Source organism: Nothoprocta perdicaria, unplaced genomic scaffold (genome assembly GCF_003342845.1).
Source record: "Nothoprocta perdicaria isolate Ctin4 unplaced genomic scaffold, notPer1 scaffold_11, whole genome shotgun sequence".
NCBI lineage: Eukaryota > Metazoa > Chordata > Aves > Tinamiformes > Tinamidae > Nothoprocta > Nothoprocta perdicaria.
The window spans coordinates 1,424,700-1,442,035 of record NW_020454205.1 but is presented as its reverse complement, the minus strand read 5'-3'; the positions used below and the strand labels follow the sequence as shown (position 1 = coordinate 1,442,035).

At 35.7% G+C, this 17,336-nt stretch overlaps 1 protein-coding gene across 1 annotated transcript in view; it reads left to right on the top strand.

Moving 5' to 3' along the window:
* The window catches only part of DNAH7 (dynein axonemal heavy chain 7), an 83,905-nt gene that overhangs the window by 10,474 nt on the left and 56,095 nt on the right, over positions 1–17,336 (top strand). The window contains exons 8-18 of the mRNA XM_026048219.1: positions 313–432; positions 1,741–1,924; positions 3,263–3,442; positions 4,571–4,843; positions 5,650–5,777; positions 5,943–6,021; positions 8,709–8,933; positions 10,177–10,323; positions 10,787–11,472; positions 13,202–13,388; positions 16,995–17,188. Of these exons, the coding sequence (XP_025904004.1) occupies positions 313–432; positions 1,741–1,924; positions 3,263–3,442; positions 4,571–4,843; positions 5,650–5,777; positions 5,943–6,021; positions 8,709–8,933; positions 10,177–10,323; positions 10,787–11,472; positions 13,202–13,388; positions 16,995–17,188 (2,403 nt within the window). The remainder of the gene's footprint in view (positions 1–312; positions 433–1,740; positions 1,925–3,262; positions 3,443–4,570; positions 4,844–5,649; positions 5,778–5,942; positions 6,022–8,708; positions 8,934–10,176; positions 10,324–10,786; positions 11,473–13,201; positions 13,389–16,994; positions 17,189–17,336) is intronic.

The following is a 17,336-nucleotide window of genomic DNA, read 5'->3' as shown; positions in this document are numbered from 1 at the left end:
GAAAATACATTAGGTGACCCTTTATTTTCTGCTTTCCATAGCAGCCCAAAATGCTTTCTCATTTCTTGAGTACTAATAGGAAAGAAATTAACTGATCAGACCGGGCCAGGAGCAATTGCTCTAGCAACTTGCAAGGAGTGCTTTTTTTCTTTGTTGTTGCATCTGCTTAGTAGTAGATAAAACGTGGTTAGTTGTCTTTTTATAAATACTGAAAATAATATTTATAAGCTTTGTATCATTTTATATATTTGTAAAATGTATTGAGTAATTCATGTTATATATTCATAATATTCATGTTGTATTCTTTTTCAGAGATTTACGCCTTATCGATACAGCAATATTTCGCAACAAACAGGGAGCTGCAGAACTCTCGTCTTTCCAGATTAAAGCCATGAGGGAAATTGGAAATTCCAAAGTGATTCTGTCTAGGAAGTATGATCCAGTGTATCCATATCTTTTAACACTATAGTGGTACCTTCAACTTTTCCATTTTATGTTTTTGGAGGTCCAAATTTTGCAGAGGGACAAGGCATGACCCGTCTTAATTGTCCACATTGAGGAAAGGGGTGCCATCTTGTAAACTTCTTTGTCTGTAAGCCTCAAACAGAGCTGTGTAAATATTTAGCATATTATCATACTCTGTACTTTTTTTTTTAATTCTGAATTTTGGAGTGATGATACTAACAGTATATATTTTTAGTGTGTTATGGCAAAAACTTTTGAGGTTTCTTTTGTGCTCTGTTCGTTGAAGGATTTTTTTAAAGTATTTTAGCTTAATGAAGGCCTGCTTTTTAAAAACTTTCCTAACTTTGATTTCCAGTTTAAAATTTGTTGGTCCACTGAAACCACCTAAAATACTGAATGCTAAAAGAAATAAAAAGTGAAAATAAATACTATAAATAATGTATAACAATTTAAAATATAACTGTGATATAGCTTTTTGTATAACGAGACATACTGCATCGATGCAGCATACAAAGAAAGTGTCTCTTCATGACAGTAACTCAGGTTAGCACAGTACTACATAGACAGTACTGTGCCATGTTGGTGTCTACTCAGTTTTGTAGCTCTGAGAGCAGAGTCATCTAAACAATGTCATATTAATAAGATCCCTTGACATTTTATTCCTTGACATTAAGGTTTTTTTCCTTTTTATTGCTTTATCCCTTGACATTAAGGTTTTTATTTCAGCCTTTGTCTATGATTGTCACATATAACCTTTGCTTTTTTCAGATATATTTCTCCCTGACCCAGAGGATACTTTTGTGTTCTTAGATTAAGGCTACACTCTTCAAGTGCTTTCTTCTTCCTTATTTTTAAGACCGCCTAATATAGCTGATTTCATTCCTTTCATTTTTTGGTCTTAACATCTTCTGAAGTTACCAGGTTGTTTAAAGAATTGTATTATCTCTGGCACTTGAGTGTGATGCTTCTGAAGCCTTTCTGACCTTTCTTGACCAGAGAAATAGGAGACAAAGCAAGACAGCAGATTTATCTGTCATAGTATCTTATATTTTAAATGTGATTCCATTAGGAATAGGAGATAACAGTTTCATTTCATATTCATAGGAGATAACAGTTTCATAACATTTTCAGTTTCAACTTCTGAAGTTAAAGTATGGTTTTCCAAGTGTATCTATTGACTGCTTGTAATATATACATATCTAGTAATTAATTTAAAAACCAGTGCTTATTCATGGCAATCTCTTTATAAACCTTAAAATACTGTATTCTTTTAAGGTGGTTTCCAGAAGTGCAGAATATCTTTTACCAAGGTAATCGAAAAAAGCAAATACCCAGCAGTGCCAACAGTGTTGCATTAGCATCTTTCTTCAGCTGTGCTGCCACTTTAATGACACGTCAACTGGAAAACTTGCTTTTGTATTCAATTCAGGACTTCACGGATTTAATTGTTCAACCTGCAGTAAGTAGTCTTAATGCCCGTATTAGCAGCTTTGCTCGCCAATGTACATAAATAGTTCTTTCCTTTGCATTTTACTGCTTTTTCTGATAAAAAAATGAAAAGACAGCATGAACTATGGTGTCAGATACCTCCTTGGAAAAAAAATATTTTAGAGGTGCATTATTTATTAAATGGAATTAAAAAAACTAATACAAAGCGCCTTTTTTGTCATGTAAGAAAGGAAATGTATTTTATGTCTGGTAACTTCAAGAACATGCTGCAGTCAGGAAGACTTAAGAGTAGAAGTTCGTTAATGCATAGGCCATGTGCATGTAGCATTTTGTAGGGCTACTTGTCCATAATCCTCATCCATGAAGAAGACAGCATCACCTATCTGCTGTTGGTAGATGTTTATTACATGATTAGGCAGCATAGTTTCGGGGAAGAAAAAAAAAAAGGTAAAGAAAGAAGACTTCTTTGATATTCATGATGATATAGAGAGTATATGTTTTTAATTCCTTCGTAATTAGTAATTAGTTCAGCCTGCTGTCCCCAAAGTCTCTGAACTGAGTGAACTTGAATGTCTGCAGTACTGCTTTCTGTGATCATTAATAAGATGTACTTATTTTTTAATTTTATATTTTCTAATAGCAATCTTATGCTCCCAAATGGTGATAAAATTCTTCCTTTATTCTTCCTATTTGTATTTAAAAATAGTTAGAATATATTGGCAGGTACAGAGAAGTTAAGAAAAGTCATACTCAGATTAAAGATATGAAAAATTCAGTTATGCCACCAGGGATAAAAGCATATGAAAATTTTTAGACCAGGATACATCAGAATCCATACCACAAAAGAGACTGCTCCCTGTATGGCAAATATGATGTTCTCAGATGAGTTTTGTGTGGATCAGATTCTTGGGTAGCAACTAAGATAGGAAGCAGATCTTTTAAAGTTAGTAGATTAGTATTGACTGCTGCAGAGGATGAATAGAAGTATTACAATGTAATACAGTGTAGTAATAGAGTAATGCCTATATTGTACAATTGTGGGACTAATACTGTAAAGCTACTCTGCATCAGTCTGTGGCAAGAACCTTAGCAAAGTTGTGGCTGGTGTGTGGAGGATGCTTATTGTGCCTACTAAAAAAAACAACATATTACGTTTGATAACAATATCACTTTAGTGTGAATTTTATTAAATATCCTTGTCATTTGCATGTAATTTCATTATGATTATGGCATGGCATTTGCAATAAATGTCCCAGCAATTTCAGGTGTACATGCTGGAGTATTTCTTAACGATCCTTTGATTATTAGCTAAAATTTTACTCTGTTTTTCACTCTTTTTAATCTTAAGAAATCAGTCCTTGCCTACGAACACCCAGGTTTCATCCTGCGGTTAATTCTTGAGAATGACTGCATTAAATTTGAACCTAACTTCAGTGACTGTGAGGATATATTACTGAACGTTTATACTGTTATGATAAAAGCTCTCAGCGATATACCAAGAGTTGAGACCAAATTATTTTCTAAATGGGTAAGAAATTACAAGCTTCTTGTTTTTATTTTCTTATTGTATTGCTGCTGTACTTATTTCCTAGGTATTTTGAGGAATAGTCCTACTGACACAAGTCACATGGTAATAGGATAGTATGCTTTGAGTACATTTGAAACATTTTGAAATCATCTTAGCTTTATTAGTAAAACTACAATCACTGTTCTCTAAGTAAATTGAAAGCCAGGAGAGAACTAGTTTCTTCTTTGTGTTACTGTCTCAGATACTATACTCAGATACAATACCAGGGTATTGTAGGCTAAAACCAAAGCTGAAGCAACTAAATTTTAAATGCAATTCTGCAATATGATGGGAAATATCTTCTATTTTGATGATGAGAAGGATATTCTTATCTTAAACACAGATTTTTGTGATTAGATTATCCCTTATAAAATAGAAAACATTTTTAAGCAATTCAGATTTTTTTTGGTCAAATTAATGAGATTATCCAGGTAAATAAGAAAAGTAATTTTCAGCTACTTGTTTTGGAGTTGCATGTTGCTGTCAGTGTTAGTTTTTAATAATGAGAGAATCAATGGAATGTCCTTTAGTGCCTCTTGGTTATCTAGTGAGCTGTTGGATGTGGATGTTTTATTCCCGAAGGACTGTCATTTGGAGTTACTACTGCTCTTTCTATTTAGTACAAATTTGTATTTTAAGAATGAAAAATGTAGTTGTGTAATGTAAGAAAATGTAAACAAGTATGTCGAGTACACATGAATTCATGAAAAAAATTGAGCTTCTGACACTTGCAGGAAGGCTTCTGTGTATTTCAAATGTTACAGATTCATCAGTTCATGACAAAACTGATTGTTAAAGTTTGAACTGAGGTTGTGGTGACTCTCCAGGAAGGAAAAAATCAATGTAGATGAAGTTTATTTTTAATAGTGTTTTTAAATGTTAATTAGTATATGGACTTCTGAATTTCAGAATGAAGCAGCTCTGTTTATTTGTTAAATACAGACGTATAAATAAAATTTGGAAATAGAGTGTAAATAGCTATATGTAAAAATTAGATGGAGATGGATTTAATTTTATTTTTTATTCTGTTTATCTTCTGGGAGATAAATGAATCATGTGCATAACTGAAATGTGAAAATCTTTTTTAAGCCTAAAGATGATGCTGCCAAAGTTTTGAAGCCTGTTATCCTGGATGAAGTCTTAGATGAACACAGGAAAAGGATCAGAGAAGAAATTGTCAAGGAAAGCGCTGCGCCAATGGAACATCTGAAGCTTTATGATAAGTACAGCTTCTTGGTAAAGAAACAAGCTGATCGAGATATTGAGAAGTTCCTGACACAGAAACATACCTTTGAGGAAATAACAAGGGAAATTACTAAGTACAATGAACTCAGTAAGGAAATACAATATACATGTAGAAAGGTAAACTATAATAATTTTTTATCAAGAGATATTAAGATCACTTTGATGTTGATTTTGTACTAAGAGAAAGAACTAGTTCTTCAGGAGTAACCATTTATAGGATGTGTTTGCCCCATTTGTGTGAGACATGGTTCTTTCTGCTAAATGTCATTCTGGAATTTGTGAAGGCATTCAGGATACGCCTCTCCTAAATGTCAAGGCCTAAAAGAAAGTAGTAGTCCAGCAATCCTATAGTTTCTTCCAAGGATCCTCATTGTGATGGGGTATTTTTGTTTGTTTTTGTTTGTTTGTTTTTGAGAAGACCAAAGAGGTTTTCCTTAAACTTTTTTCCTTAAAGTGTTTGATGTGAACCTGAGTTTTAGAGAAACTTGTCTGCACTGACCTGTCCTTCATGAGCACCCCTGTGTGGGGGATTCTGATACTCACAGGGCAACAGAGTCCCCCAGTAATGCTGAGGAATGTCACATCCTTCGGGGTTTATCAACATAAGGCAAGACCCTTCATTTTAGATATATTTTAAGCCCTGTAATTTTACCAGGCAACATTTGTTGCTGTCTCCTTACAGAGAGTACATGCCTTTCTATAATGAAGCAGTAGCAGTATTTATCAAGATAGAAAGCAGTAAAGTGCTTTGAAGATTGGATTTCAGACATGGAAGAACAATCATTCCTAACTATAGTTTTTGTTTTTCCTTTGCCTTCTTCACTGGAAAGTTTTAAGATATGACTATCCCAGTAAGGTCCCTGAGGAAAGGTAAAAGATAAAAGTTGTGTGATGTTCTGATAACTGTTACATTTGTATTGCAGTACCTCCGTCTAGGGATGTTTGAACTGCATTGTGATGAACTGATAAATGCTTTGGCAAACAGAGCAGATAACATTTCTGGAAAAATTATTGCCAAAATGTTCAAAGATTATCAAGATGTAATCCTGAGGTAAATCTCAAACTAGAAGTGTGTACTTAGGTGTACTTATTTTTGTTTCCACTGTTGAATTTTGTAATCCTTAAAGCATATTTAATCTCATTTTTGCTGTTGTACACATGTATGATTTTATTATGGATGATTTAAAAAAGAAAAATTGTTTTACATATATTTCAGACTCTGTGATGAGTTTGAGAGAATATCAGAAAAAGCCCTTTCTACTCCATCAAATACACATGAACTAATGGAATTTAAGGTACACTCTTCCTTTTAATGATTCCGATAGCGTCATTCTGTCCTTAAGCAATAGCATTTCCAAGTTGTATGCTTTTGTGGGTATGAGTCAAGCCTGCCTAAAGTCGCTGGTGCTGTACCTGCATTACAAAAACTTGAATTAGAGATTAAATATCCTTCCCAGTGCCACAAACTAGTTAAGGTCTTAAAACCTACGATATAGGAAACTTAGGTATTTTATCCTTCACAACAGAACATTCATTTGCACTTTTTGGGACCGTCTGTGAATTTTGCATTTATGTGTTGAATTATAATTTTAAATTTAGGAGATGCAGACTTTGCTTTTTTGTAGCTAGAATTTGCCACTTCTGTAAGGAAAGCCTGCTGTTGATTGGCTATACTCCAGCAAATCCCTCACATACACACCTGCAGCAAATTATGTGTCTTACTCTCCCGCTGTTCAGCAGGTTCTGTTCTGTGTTCTTGCTTGAGCGATTGGCTGAAGTTGAGCCTAAGGGCTTTGAATCTGTACTGCTGTCAAGTTGAACACAAGATATAACTGGAGTCATTTTTTCAAGTGAAAAATTGTAGAATCCTTAAGGTTGGAAGGGACCTCCAGAGATCATTTAGTCCAACCTGCCTGCACACACAGGTCACCCAGAGCACGGGACACAGTGACATTAAAGCAAGTTTGGAAGATCTCCAGAGAAGGAGACTCCACAGCCAATCTGGGCAGCCTGTTTCAGGGCTCTGTCACTCTCACTGTTAAGAAAATTTTCCTTAAGTTTCTGTGGAACTTTTGGTGCTTCAGTTTGTGGCCATTTCCTCTGGTTCTATCAGTTGCCACCACTGAAAAGAGGTCACCCCCTCCTCCTAACTGCTTCCCTTGAGGTATTTATAGGCACTGATCAGATACCCCCTCAGCCTTCTCTTCTCCACGCTGAACAGGCCCAGCTCTCTCAGCCTTTCCTCATAGGGCAGATGTTCCAGGCCCCTGATCATCCTTGTAGCCCTGCGCTGGACTCTCTCCAGCAGCTCCACATCCCTCTGGTACTGGGGAGCCCAGAACTGGACACAGTACTCCAGATGTGGCCTCACCAGGGCTGAGTAGAGGGGGATGATCCCCTCCCTCGACCTGCTGGAGACGCTCTTCTTAATGCACCCCAGGATCCCGTTGGCCTTCTTGGCCACCAGGGCACACTGCTGCCTCATGGTCATCTTGTCATCCACCACAACACCGAGGTCCCTCTCTGTGGTGCTGCTCTCCAGCAGGTCCACCGCTAATCTGTACTGGTGTCTGGGGTTATTCCTCCCCAAGTGCAGGCCCCTGCACTTGCCCTTGTTGAACTTCATGAGGTTTCTCACCGCTCAGTCCTCCAGTCTGTCCAGGTCCCTCTGGATGGCAGCACAGCCCTCAGGGCTATCAGCTACTCCACCCAGTTTGGTATCATCAGCAAACTTGCTGAGGGAGCACTCTATGCCTTCATCCAGGTCCTTAATGAATAAGTTGAACAGGACCGGACTAAGGACCGACCCCTGGGGGACACCCCAAACTACAGGCCTCCAACTGCAGTCAGCGCCACTTATCACCTCCCTCTGAGCTCTGCCATGCAGCCAGTTCTCAGTCCACCTCCCCGTCCACTCATCTATCCCACACCTTTGGAGCTTGCTCGGGAGGATGCTATGAGGGAGGGTGTCAAAAGCCTTGCTGAAGTACAGCTAGATGACATCCACCGCTCCCCCCTCATCTGTCCAGCTAGTCATTCCATCATAGTAGACGATCAGGTTAGTCAAGCATGATTTCCCCTTGGGGAGTCCATGCTGGCTACTTCTGAGCACCTTCTTGTCTGCCATGCACTTGGACACAACAGCCAGGATGTTCCATCACTTTTCCAGGGGTGGAGGTGAGGATGAGTGGCCTGTAGTTGCCTGGATCCTCCTCCTTGCCGTTTCTGAAGACCAGCATAGCCTTGACTTTCTTCCAGTCCTCAGGCATCTTCCCCACTCTCCATGACCTTTTGAAGATGATGGAGAGCAGCTGAGCAATAACATCCACCAGCTCACACAGCACTCTGGGGTGCACCCCATCAGGGTCCATGGATTTGTAGGAATTAAGTTGCCCTAAGTGCTCTCTAACCCAATCTTCCTCTACCCAGGGGTAGAGGGATAAAATAAAATGTTAATAAAATGTTAAGTAGCTGAAATATATGTTGGAGTGTGTTCCCTTTAAAATTCTGTGTTTAATGCTATAGTTTTATGCTGGATACAAACCAGATGAGATGTTCTCACGTGTAGTATGCAACAGTATGCCAGCTTTGAAGCTCTCCTAATAGTTCTTCCATCTCCTTGCTGGGAAGATGCATAAATCTTCATTTTGGATATTTGTTAGTAGGCCAATGTTCTCCAGATCCAGAGCAATGAGTATAACCTGCTGCATAGAAGCTTCTGTTAAGAGAAGCACAGGTTTACTGGATAGTTTATTCCCATCTAAAAAGTCTGATACCACATTATGTCATCATATGTATTCTTTTCCTGTAGCCTGATGGATGTAAAATATATTAAAATGATGTAATATTGACCTGTCCAACTGGCCCACATTTTTACCACTACAGCTCTTTCCCTGTTTAAGAAGAATTGTAACGCTTAAGAAGTGATATTGATATTAAATTACATAAATCATATCTTTATTTTCAAATTTCTCTTCTCCAGGCCTATATACAAAAGGTAGAAACAAGCGACATGCCTGAATTGGAACAGAAGTTAGTGGATGCTGTTCACTGCCTTGCTTTCTTGATAGACTATGTCAACCTCTCACCAGCAGATACGCGACTCAACAATAGTGTTTTTCAGTGGTATGCACGAATGCCAGATATTTTTGAGGAGCACAAAAAGATAATTGAAGAAAAAACGGAACAATTTCAAGAAGGTCTTAAGGTTTGTAACGACAACCTTTTGAAAGTTTTTGCATTACTGATTTTAAATGACATATATGACATAAAATCATATCAAATTGAATACTCTCTTTTATTTTCTCATATATTTTAAAAAGAAGTGGAAGCTTAAGTACAAGCTGTTATATAATTCCTAATAATAACTAAATTTTGTCCATTTCCTGCTTGTTCACTGTTTGCATGTCCATGAGTTATAAGCTGTGTTTTCACATTTTGCTCTCAGTTCCAGTGATGTTGACAGAAGCCATTTGAACGTGAAATCTTAAAATCTGTATTCCTTAAACACTAGTGGATGGCTTCATTTTTGCACATGAGCAGTTTTCTGTTGTCAATGGCAGTGTACTGAAGGCAATGAAAGTTCTACAATAACTCCCAAAAGAAAACGACATTTACTCAGCTTTTACTTTATTTACTCAGCAGTACAGTGGTTTTAAAGTCTATGTGCTGTACTGTCTGTACAAAATCTGGTAATTCCTAGGCTGCCTATGCCTTTTGACTACTGCCTGTAGAGCTGTCTGCTTTTTTGTCTGTGTATGTTCCCTGGTCTCTTCATCATTTTGTCTGAGTTAATACCCTTTGAGAAAGTTAATTGCTATGTTTATGAAGTATATACCAAAAGAGACTTGCTAAGTGTAACTGTAATGCAAATAAATATTAAAATGAGTAACTTGATGGAATGCAGCATAGGCTGTGTTTTCTGAAACACGGTAATGCTCTCTTCAGTTAGTTGCTGTGTTCCAGACACTGGCCACTGTTGATGCTCTGATTTGCAGATGAGGGAAAAGTTATTTTTGAACTGTTTTGCTTTAAAGTAAGAGAAAAAATTATCTTTCTCTTGTGAAAATGTTTAACTTCAGCTGTCATTTGATTAGTCTTTTTTTCCTAATTTAATTTGTGCTATATTTGGCATTTCTATTTAGCTTTTTATTAATAGCCTACTATGTCCATCACAGTAAACAGAATTTTCTGTGCTACCCATATCCTATTAAAGAGCAAAGAGGAAGAACACTTTTGTCAGCTCACTGAGTCGCTTTATGTAACAGCTGTATTCAGGGGAAATTCTGTTATTTAGGTGGAAGAGGTATAAAAATGTACAAAGACATCGGAAATTTTGGGTTTTCTTAAGTGTTCTTCAGTGGGAAATCAGAGTTACTATTACTGCTTTTTGCAGAAAAATTCATTTATTGTCTTTTTTTTCATAATACATTTGTTTGATATTAAATTAGCTACGTTGCCAGCGGTTTGTGGAGGAGCTGGAAAGTTGCGCAAAACAAGTTGAAGAACTGTACACGTTTGGAGACATTCAGGAAGTCAAAAGGTACTTGAAGAAGGCTCAAGCGTTAAATGCAAAGTTGGATCTTGCTGCTGACAAGGTATTTTTCATAGTTTAAACTAGCTCAGTTACATAAATTGTAATTTTTGTTATCTGTGTTAGCAGAATTTTTAAAAAGAAAAAGCCTCAGCAGTATGGTTCCTGGTATGGTATGTGGAAGAATAATTCATAATTCAGTTGTGAAGTAAATTTACTTGTTTTGCCATATAAAGAGCAAATTACTGAGCACAATAAATACTGATTAGACTTGTTTTGAGTTGGGACAGCAGCACTATGCATAGGGGAATATTCGTCTTAGGTAGGTTTTCACAAAACTTTTACTTTGATGTGGGATTACTCCTGCTGCATTCAGTGGCAGCAGTTATTTAAGGACAGGTTTAATTGCTGAAAATGTACTTTGAAACCTGTTGAAGTTGCAGGACGACCTTCATAATCAATGTGGCAAAGACTTGATATCACAGATGGCTTTATTTATATTTCACACCTCACTTGTGTCTCAACAGATTGATCAGTTTAATGCAGAAGAAGAGGCCTTTGGATGGCCAGTATCTCACTACCCTCAGCGTAAAAAGGTCCAGGATACTCTCGCTCCATATCTTCGTCTTTATGATATGACTGTTGAATTCAACAGAAAACACCAAGACTGGACGGAGGGGTCACTTGCGAAAGTGAATCCAGATGAAGTAGAGTCAGATGTAGGAAACTACTGGCGTGGGCTATATAAACTAGAAAGGACCTTCCATGATTCTCCAAATGCATTATCAATAACAACAAAAATTAAAACAAAAGTAGAAGAATTCAAGAGCCACATTCCTCTTATCCAGGTGATTTGCAACCCTGGTTTGCAAGAAAGGCACTGGGAAGAAATGTCAAAAATTGCCGGTTTCTCACTATCTCCTTCTGAGTACTCAAATGTCTTGTCATATATTAATTTGCATCTTGAACCATTCTTAGAAAAGTTTGAGACCATCAGTGAAACAGCCAGCAAAGAACATTCACTTGAGAAAGCTTTACTGAAGATGATTTCTGAATGGGATCAAATGGAATTCTCTGTTCTAGCCTATAGAGAAACAGGAACACATATTTTGTCATCTGTAGATGATATTCAGATGTTATTGGATGACCACATTGTCAAAACTCAGACTATGAGAGGATCTCCGTTCATTAAACACTATGAGAAAAGAATAAGGTAATTTCTTTTTCTAAATAACAGCCACCAGTGATACTGGAAGATGCTACCAGACGACAGAGAGCTCTTGACAGGTTGCTAAGCAGTTTTAAAATGTTCCTGCAACTGAAGAGATCAGATGCATCCTAACATTATTTTATTTTAGTACTTATTTGTGGTGTTAAAGGAAAAATTATAAAATAAGCATGGAAACTAACTTTTCTACCTAGAAATCACTAACTTTGAAATATTAAATAGTGTTTTTTCATGTTAATAGGAGTTTGGATGCACTCATGTAGCTAGATAATTATGCCCAGAGTTTAGCTAAAAGATTTTCACTTTCTTCCCCAATATGACACTGTTCAGAGGATTTATTAAGCAAGTAATGTATTTTTTGAGGAAATAAACAAAGTCAAATTAACCTATGCTCAAGGATGAAACTATATGATTTTTAACATGTTAACACTAAGTTTTGGAACTGAATTTTCTGCATTAAGAAAAAATCTTTTCTCACTTCCCTGGAATTTGTCTTGTTTCATTTTCTTCATCTCCCTTTAAAACCTAACGTTTTTATACATTGAAAAACTAAATACAATAAATTATAAAGTTACTGATTTTTAGGTAGAAAAGTTAATTTCTGATATCTGTTCAATAAATCCAAGTGCGTACTTGCAGATACACATATATATGCACATATATACCAATAAGTATGAATTCTGTAATTACTGCTGCATTACTTCATGACATTTCCTTCCAAGCTAAACAGTAGGTTTTACCAGTTAAATTTTAATTATGTTCATCAAAGAGAAAACTGTACTATTACAAACAATATTAGACACAGGAAGGCTCAGATTAAATTATCGTATGTGATAATTTTGTCTCAGCTTTCAGGTGTTTTTGTAGGTGATTGCAGATCATCGTGGAGATGTAGGTGCAGACAATTAGGAATGCCAAGAGAGTTAGAGAACTGATAATACTATGTCTCTATGTAGTATTGGTAAGTTAGTGAAATGTAGCCTCAAATGATTGTGTTAATACTTTAAAAGGGATGCAGAAAATTCGATGACATTCAGGAGAACTAATAAATTAAAGCACCTTGAATTTTTGCCTATCCAAAGGAATAACCAAATAGGTGTTGAATTATAATATCTTGAATTCACAGTTATGTACCATAATATTGAAGGACTGTCTAAACCATCAGATAACTGTGTTCAACATCGATGTTTCAAACAGAAGTAAAAAAGTAAGATGTGATGCTTTAAATACTGATTTAAATTAGCCCTGAGACTACGCTAAGGAATGTAGTGAATATTCTGTTACTGGAAGTCTTTCAATTAAGTGTGAATGTCCTTTAGGGAGAATGGCTGCGTTTTTTTGTTTTGATAGTCCAGGCTACTTTCCTGGCCTTATTTTAGTCCCTTGGCCTTTCTTACCAAGCAGATATTTTGATATGTTACCATGGGCGTCACTGATGCTGGTAGTCTGCTTAACTGATTATATGAAATTCTGCAATTAATTTACAAAAAAAATGTAGTTCAAACACAAATGGATAATCTAGTTATGGAAATGAGTGTGGACTTCATTATGTAGGAAATCAAACGAGGTTAATGCAATATTCTGCTCAGCGTGCTGAAGATGAATTACACCCATTGCACCTCCTGTTGCACATAATGTTCCAAAAAGAGGTCAGCAGCCTGAGAGAAATATTTTACTGGAAGCATCAATTCATGCTTTTGAACTCATTTTATAGGGAATGGGAAGGAAAGCTGATGTTGGTACAGGAGATCCTGGATGAATGGCTGAAAGTTCAGGCTACTTGGCTTTATTTGGAGCCAATTTTCAGTTCTCCTGACATCATGGCTCAGATGCCTGAGGAAAGCAGACGATTCACCTCTGTGGATAAAACATGGAAAGATATAATGAAGTCAGTTTTGCAGGTAAGTACCACTGTCTTAAGCATATGGAAAGGATTTGTAGCAGGTACCAGAAAATTGTTTCTGACAACATAGTTATCTGTTTCTTTGCGGCCCCTTTTCTTAGTTTCTCTTAGAAATGCTTTGTAGAAGTGTTTCACTGAGAATAGGAGGAGTGTTGGAGCAAGGAAGCGCAGAGGGGTCTCCAGAGTCCAGCTAGGCCTGCTTCCTGCTCGAAGCAGAGCTAGTGCCAACGCCAGGTTCGGTCAGCCCTGTCTTAATTTAAGCAAGTTTTAAAAACCTGTAAGGACAGAGATTCCTTGGAGATTACCTTCAGAGACGATCTGCTCCAGTGCTACATTTCCTAACATTCATGCTGAACCTGCCAAGCAACGGTTGGTGCCTGGTGCACGTCTGTCACTGATGACAAAATGTTGGCTCTGTTGCTTTTGTGACTGCTCTTTGAGGAATTGCTTTGCTGGCTGCATTTGGATTCTACCTTTAATTTCCTTTGTACCAAGCTAGAGAACCCAAGCTCTCTCAGTCTCTTCTCTTAGTCCATGTACCGTATTGATGTATTGATGAGGAAAATCATAGAATCCTTAAGGTTGGAAGGGACCTTTAGAGATCATGATAATGAAGCAGGACATAAAGCAAGGGAGTGTATCAGGAGTGGTATTGGCGCTATAGGTCAACTTGTTTGAGATTAATAGATGAATGAACAACGTTTTCACTGGTTATTCCTTTTGAAAAAAAAAAAAACTGTTTATTTTGTATATTGGATGGTAGAGATACCTCAGTGAATTGTAGATGTTTAATTTGTTTCCTAAGCACTGTACTGATCTACTACAAATCGGCACATAAAACAGTTGTCAAACACATTCCTATGTCTGACAATTCAAGATTTGCTTGTTATTTTTCTCTTTCTGGAACATACTACACAGGACTGTGCAAATGTGTTTGCTTCAGTATTTAGATTTTTCTAGTTCTTGGCAAATGCAACCAGTCCAACCAACCTTAGGATAAAAAACGTTTGTGCGATCTGTCCTGCTATTCCTCATGGACAGAGAGTTACTGTGTAATTCTGGTAGCCTTTTAGGTAATTCCAGCAATGATTAGAATGACTATTTAATCTGAATCTGTTCCCTAATACCAAAGACTTTTCCCATCAGCTTTTTGCTTTGCATTATTTTAGCAGGCTTTATTTTAGCAGGCTTTACTAAGCCTTACTAAGCCTTAAACCTATGAAGGTTCATGAGGTCCTTTATATGGGGCCATAAAGTGTTATTTGAAAGAGAAAATCAAGTTTTGCTTTCAGCACTGTCATGCCTTTGCATGCCTTTGAGATCCAGTAGGTCATCAGAAGAACTGCGGACAGGCACACACTGAGCAGCTTTTGGTCTAAACGCTTTACACGTTGCAGATATATTCTTAATATATGAATTAAAAAGACATGCAGTATATAAAAGGAAGCATTTACTTCATTTCCTAGCAATTCTGTTTTATCTCTTAAAAATAATTTTATTTATTTATTTAGCAGAAAATCCGAAAATGTATTGAATTGGACTAACGTGAAATTAATGCTACTCACCTTGGAGAAGAACTGTGTAGAGAAAGAATGCACAAGAATATGATTTTTAAAAAATATTATATTTTTAAAATATTATATTTAAATATTATTTTTAAAATATTATATTTTTAAATTTATATATTATATGAATATTATTTTAAATATTATGTTTTAAATACTTTAAATTTAAATATTATATTTTTAAAATAAATATATTAAATATTATATAAATGTATAAAATATTAATAAATATTTTTAAAATACTAAATATTGTAAATATGCCTGCTCAGTGATCTGTTTTAATTAAATCTTCTAATCTGGAATTTTGGTGTTGGCCAAATGTAAATGATTTTAGATTGTTATTGCTGTCCTAATTACTGAGTATACTATTCTGCTGTATGTACTTCCCTGTACAAACGAGATGTTTTTGTTTTCTGTAGGTGACTAGATATGCCATACTCACAGATTTATTTTGGCTAAACAACTAAGATTTTTTTTCCAGAAGATGGCACTATTTTTCTGCAAAATCAGTGCCTGACTTTTATGGTTCAGAAGCATGTTCTTCCCTAATGAATATGAATGGTCTTTCTTAAATCACAATACTAACTTGAATGTGCTTATGCTTTTCTGCATTTATGCCATTGTGTTATAAAATTGCTCTGAGAGGAATCCAAATACTTTGTCTATTTGCTTTTCTTTTCCCTACAAATTTGAATAATAACATATTATTTATTTTAAATATCTAATTCAAGCAGTGTGCATTAATGAGGATTAAATTACCTTCTGATTTAATATCCACTTTTCAGTTAAAAAAAAAGCTAGAACATTTTCATATTTCTGTTAGGAAGAAAGTAAGGATTAAATGCAAGAAAAAAAATCCAACACAGCAACCTAGGAGACATTAAAAGTGGTATATGGAAACTAGAATTAGTGACGGTCTTTTTACAAGGTGTTCCAAGATGTTGTCATACACTTCTTTCACACTGTTTTCCTGATACAGTTTTTTTTTCTTTAATAGATGAAGTAAGTGATAATGATGTTTCAAACAACTAAAAATGATGGTTTACTCTTTTATTTTCTCTTTGCCTTAACAGAGCTATAAATTTAGCCTATTAAATGCTAAAATTAATCAATACAAAATTAAATACAACTGTGTATTAATTCAGGTACCTTTCATTTAATGCAGTAACTTTTCTAAACATTTATGTTAATTTAATTTAAAAGATTAACTTGGAAACCAATTCTAAATATATGCACATTTTGCCATCTGTGAAATAAATAAATAAAAACCCCTTTATGTTCATCCAATAGTATATCCCATAACATCTGTCTTGGCAGGTGTTATACGGGTGCTATTATAAAAAGAAATAAAGATATAAAACAATTTACTTTGAGATCAAGAGTAACTTTTCATGTTTTGCTAGCATTTTTATTATAAAAAATGTACTTAATTGTTAAACATATTCCCTTTTCTAGATCTCACGTGTTTAGTCAAATTTAGTATTGAAGTTTTATAGACAATGTCAGTGTTGTCTATTTGTAGCTTTCATGTGTCTAATCTCCTAATCTTCTGTATATATTTACATGTTTTTTTAGTAGAAGGAAAGATCATTTCTATCTATGCATTGAGGTCTGATAGTTGGTTACCACTTAAAGTCACTGTCTTATTATCATAGTTGCATACTTTTAAAAATCCATAAAATGGTCTTGATTGTGCATTTTATTTAGTTTTTAGTCTAGTTATTTATTTAATTTTTAGTCTAGTTGCATAACATGTGTAAATTCATAATGCTGCAACAGAGTGATAGGAGTTTTGCCACTTGATGTATCGGTCCTGTGTTTTGAATATTATTTTGAGAATTGTGGCAGATTCCTTAAAGCATAACTGCTTTTCCAGTGAAGGCAGGGAGTGAAGAAGATCTCTAAGTTGTACTCTGGAAATACTTGGAGTAAAGCCAAAGTTGGCATAAAAATTAACCTTGATCAAGATTTCTGCACTGTCTTGTGGCACTTTGCTTGGGAAGACTTTAACATGCTTATTGAATGATTTTCTTTTTCAGGACAAACATGTGCTGGCAGTAGTAGTAATAGAGAAGATGCTGGAAAAACTGAAAAAGTGCAATGAATTTCTGGAACTAATTCTCAAAGGACTTAATGAATACCTAGAAAAGAAGCGCTTGTTTTTCCCCAGATTCTTTTTTTTATCTAATGATGAACTCCTTGAGATTCTTTCAGAAACCAAAGATCCAACTCGGTACAGTAGTATTTGATAGAAATATTTGTGGCTCATGGGGCATGCAAATAGGTTGTCATATTATTTCTCTAAGCCCCAAACTCTCTTTTTATTCACTGTCAGTCTTTTTATTCACTGTCACTGAAGTGTATACCAGATTCGATTTTAT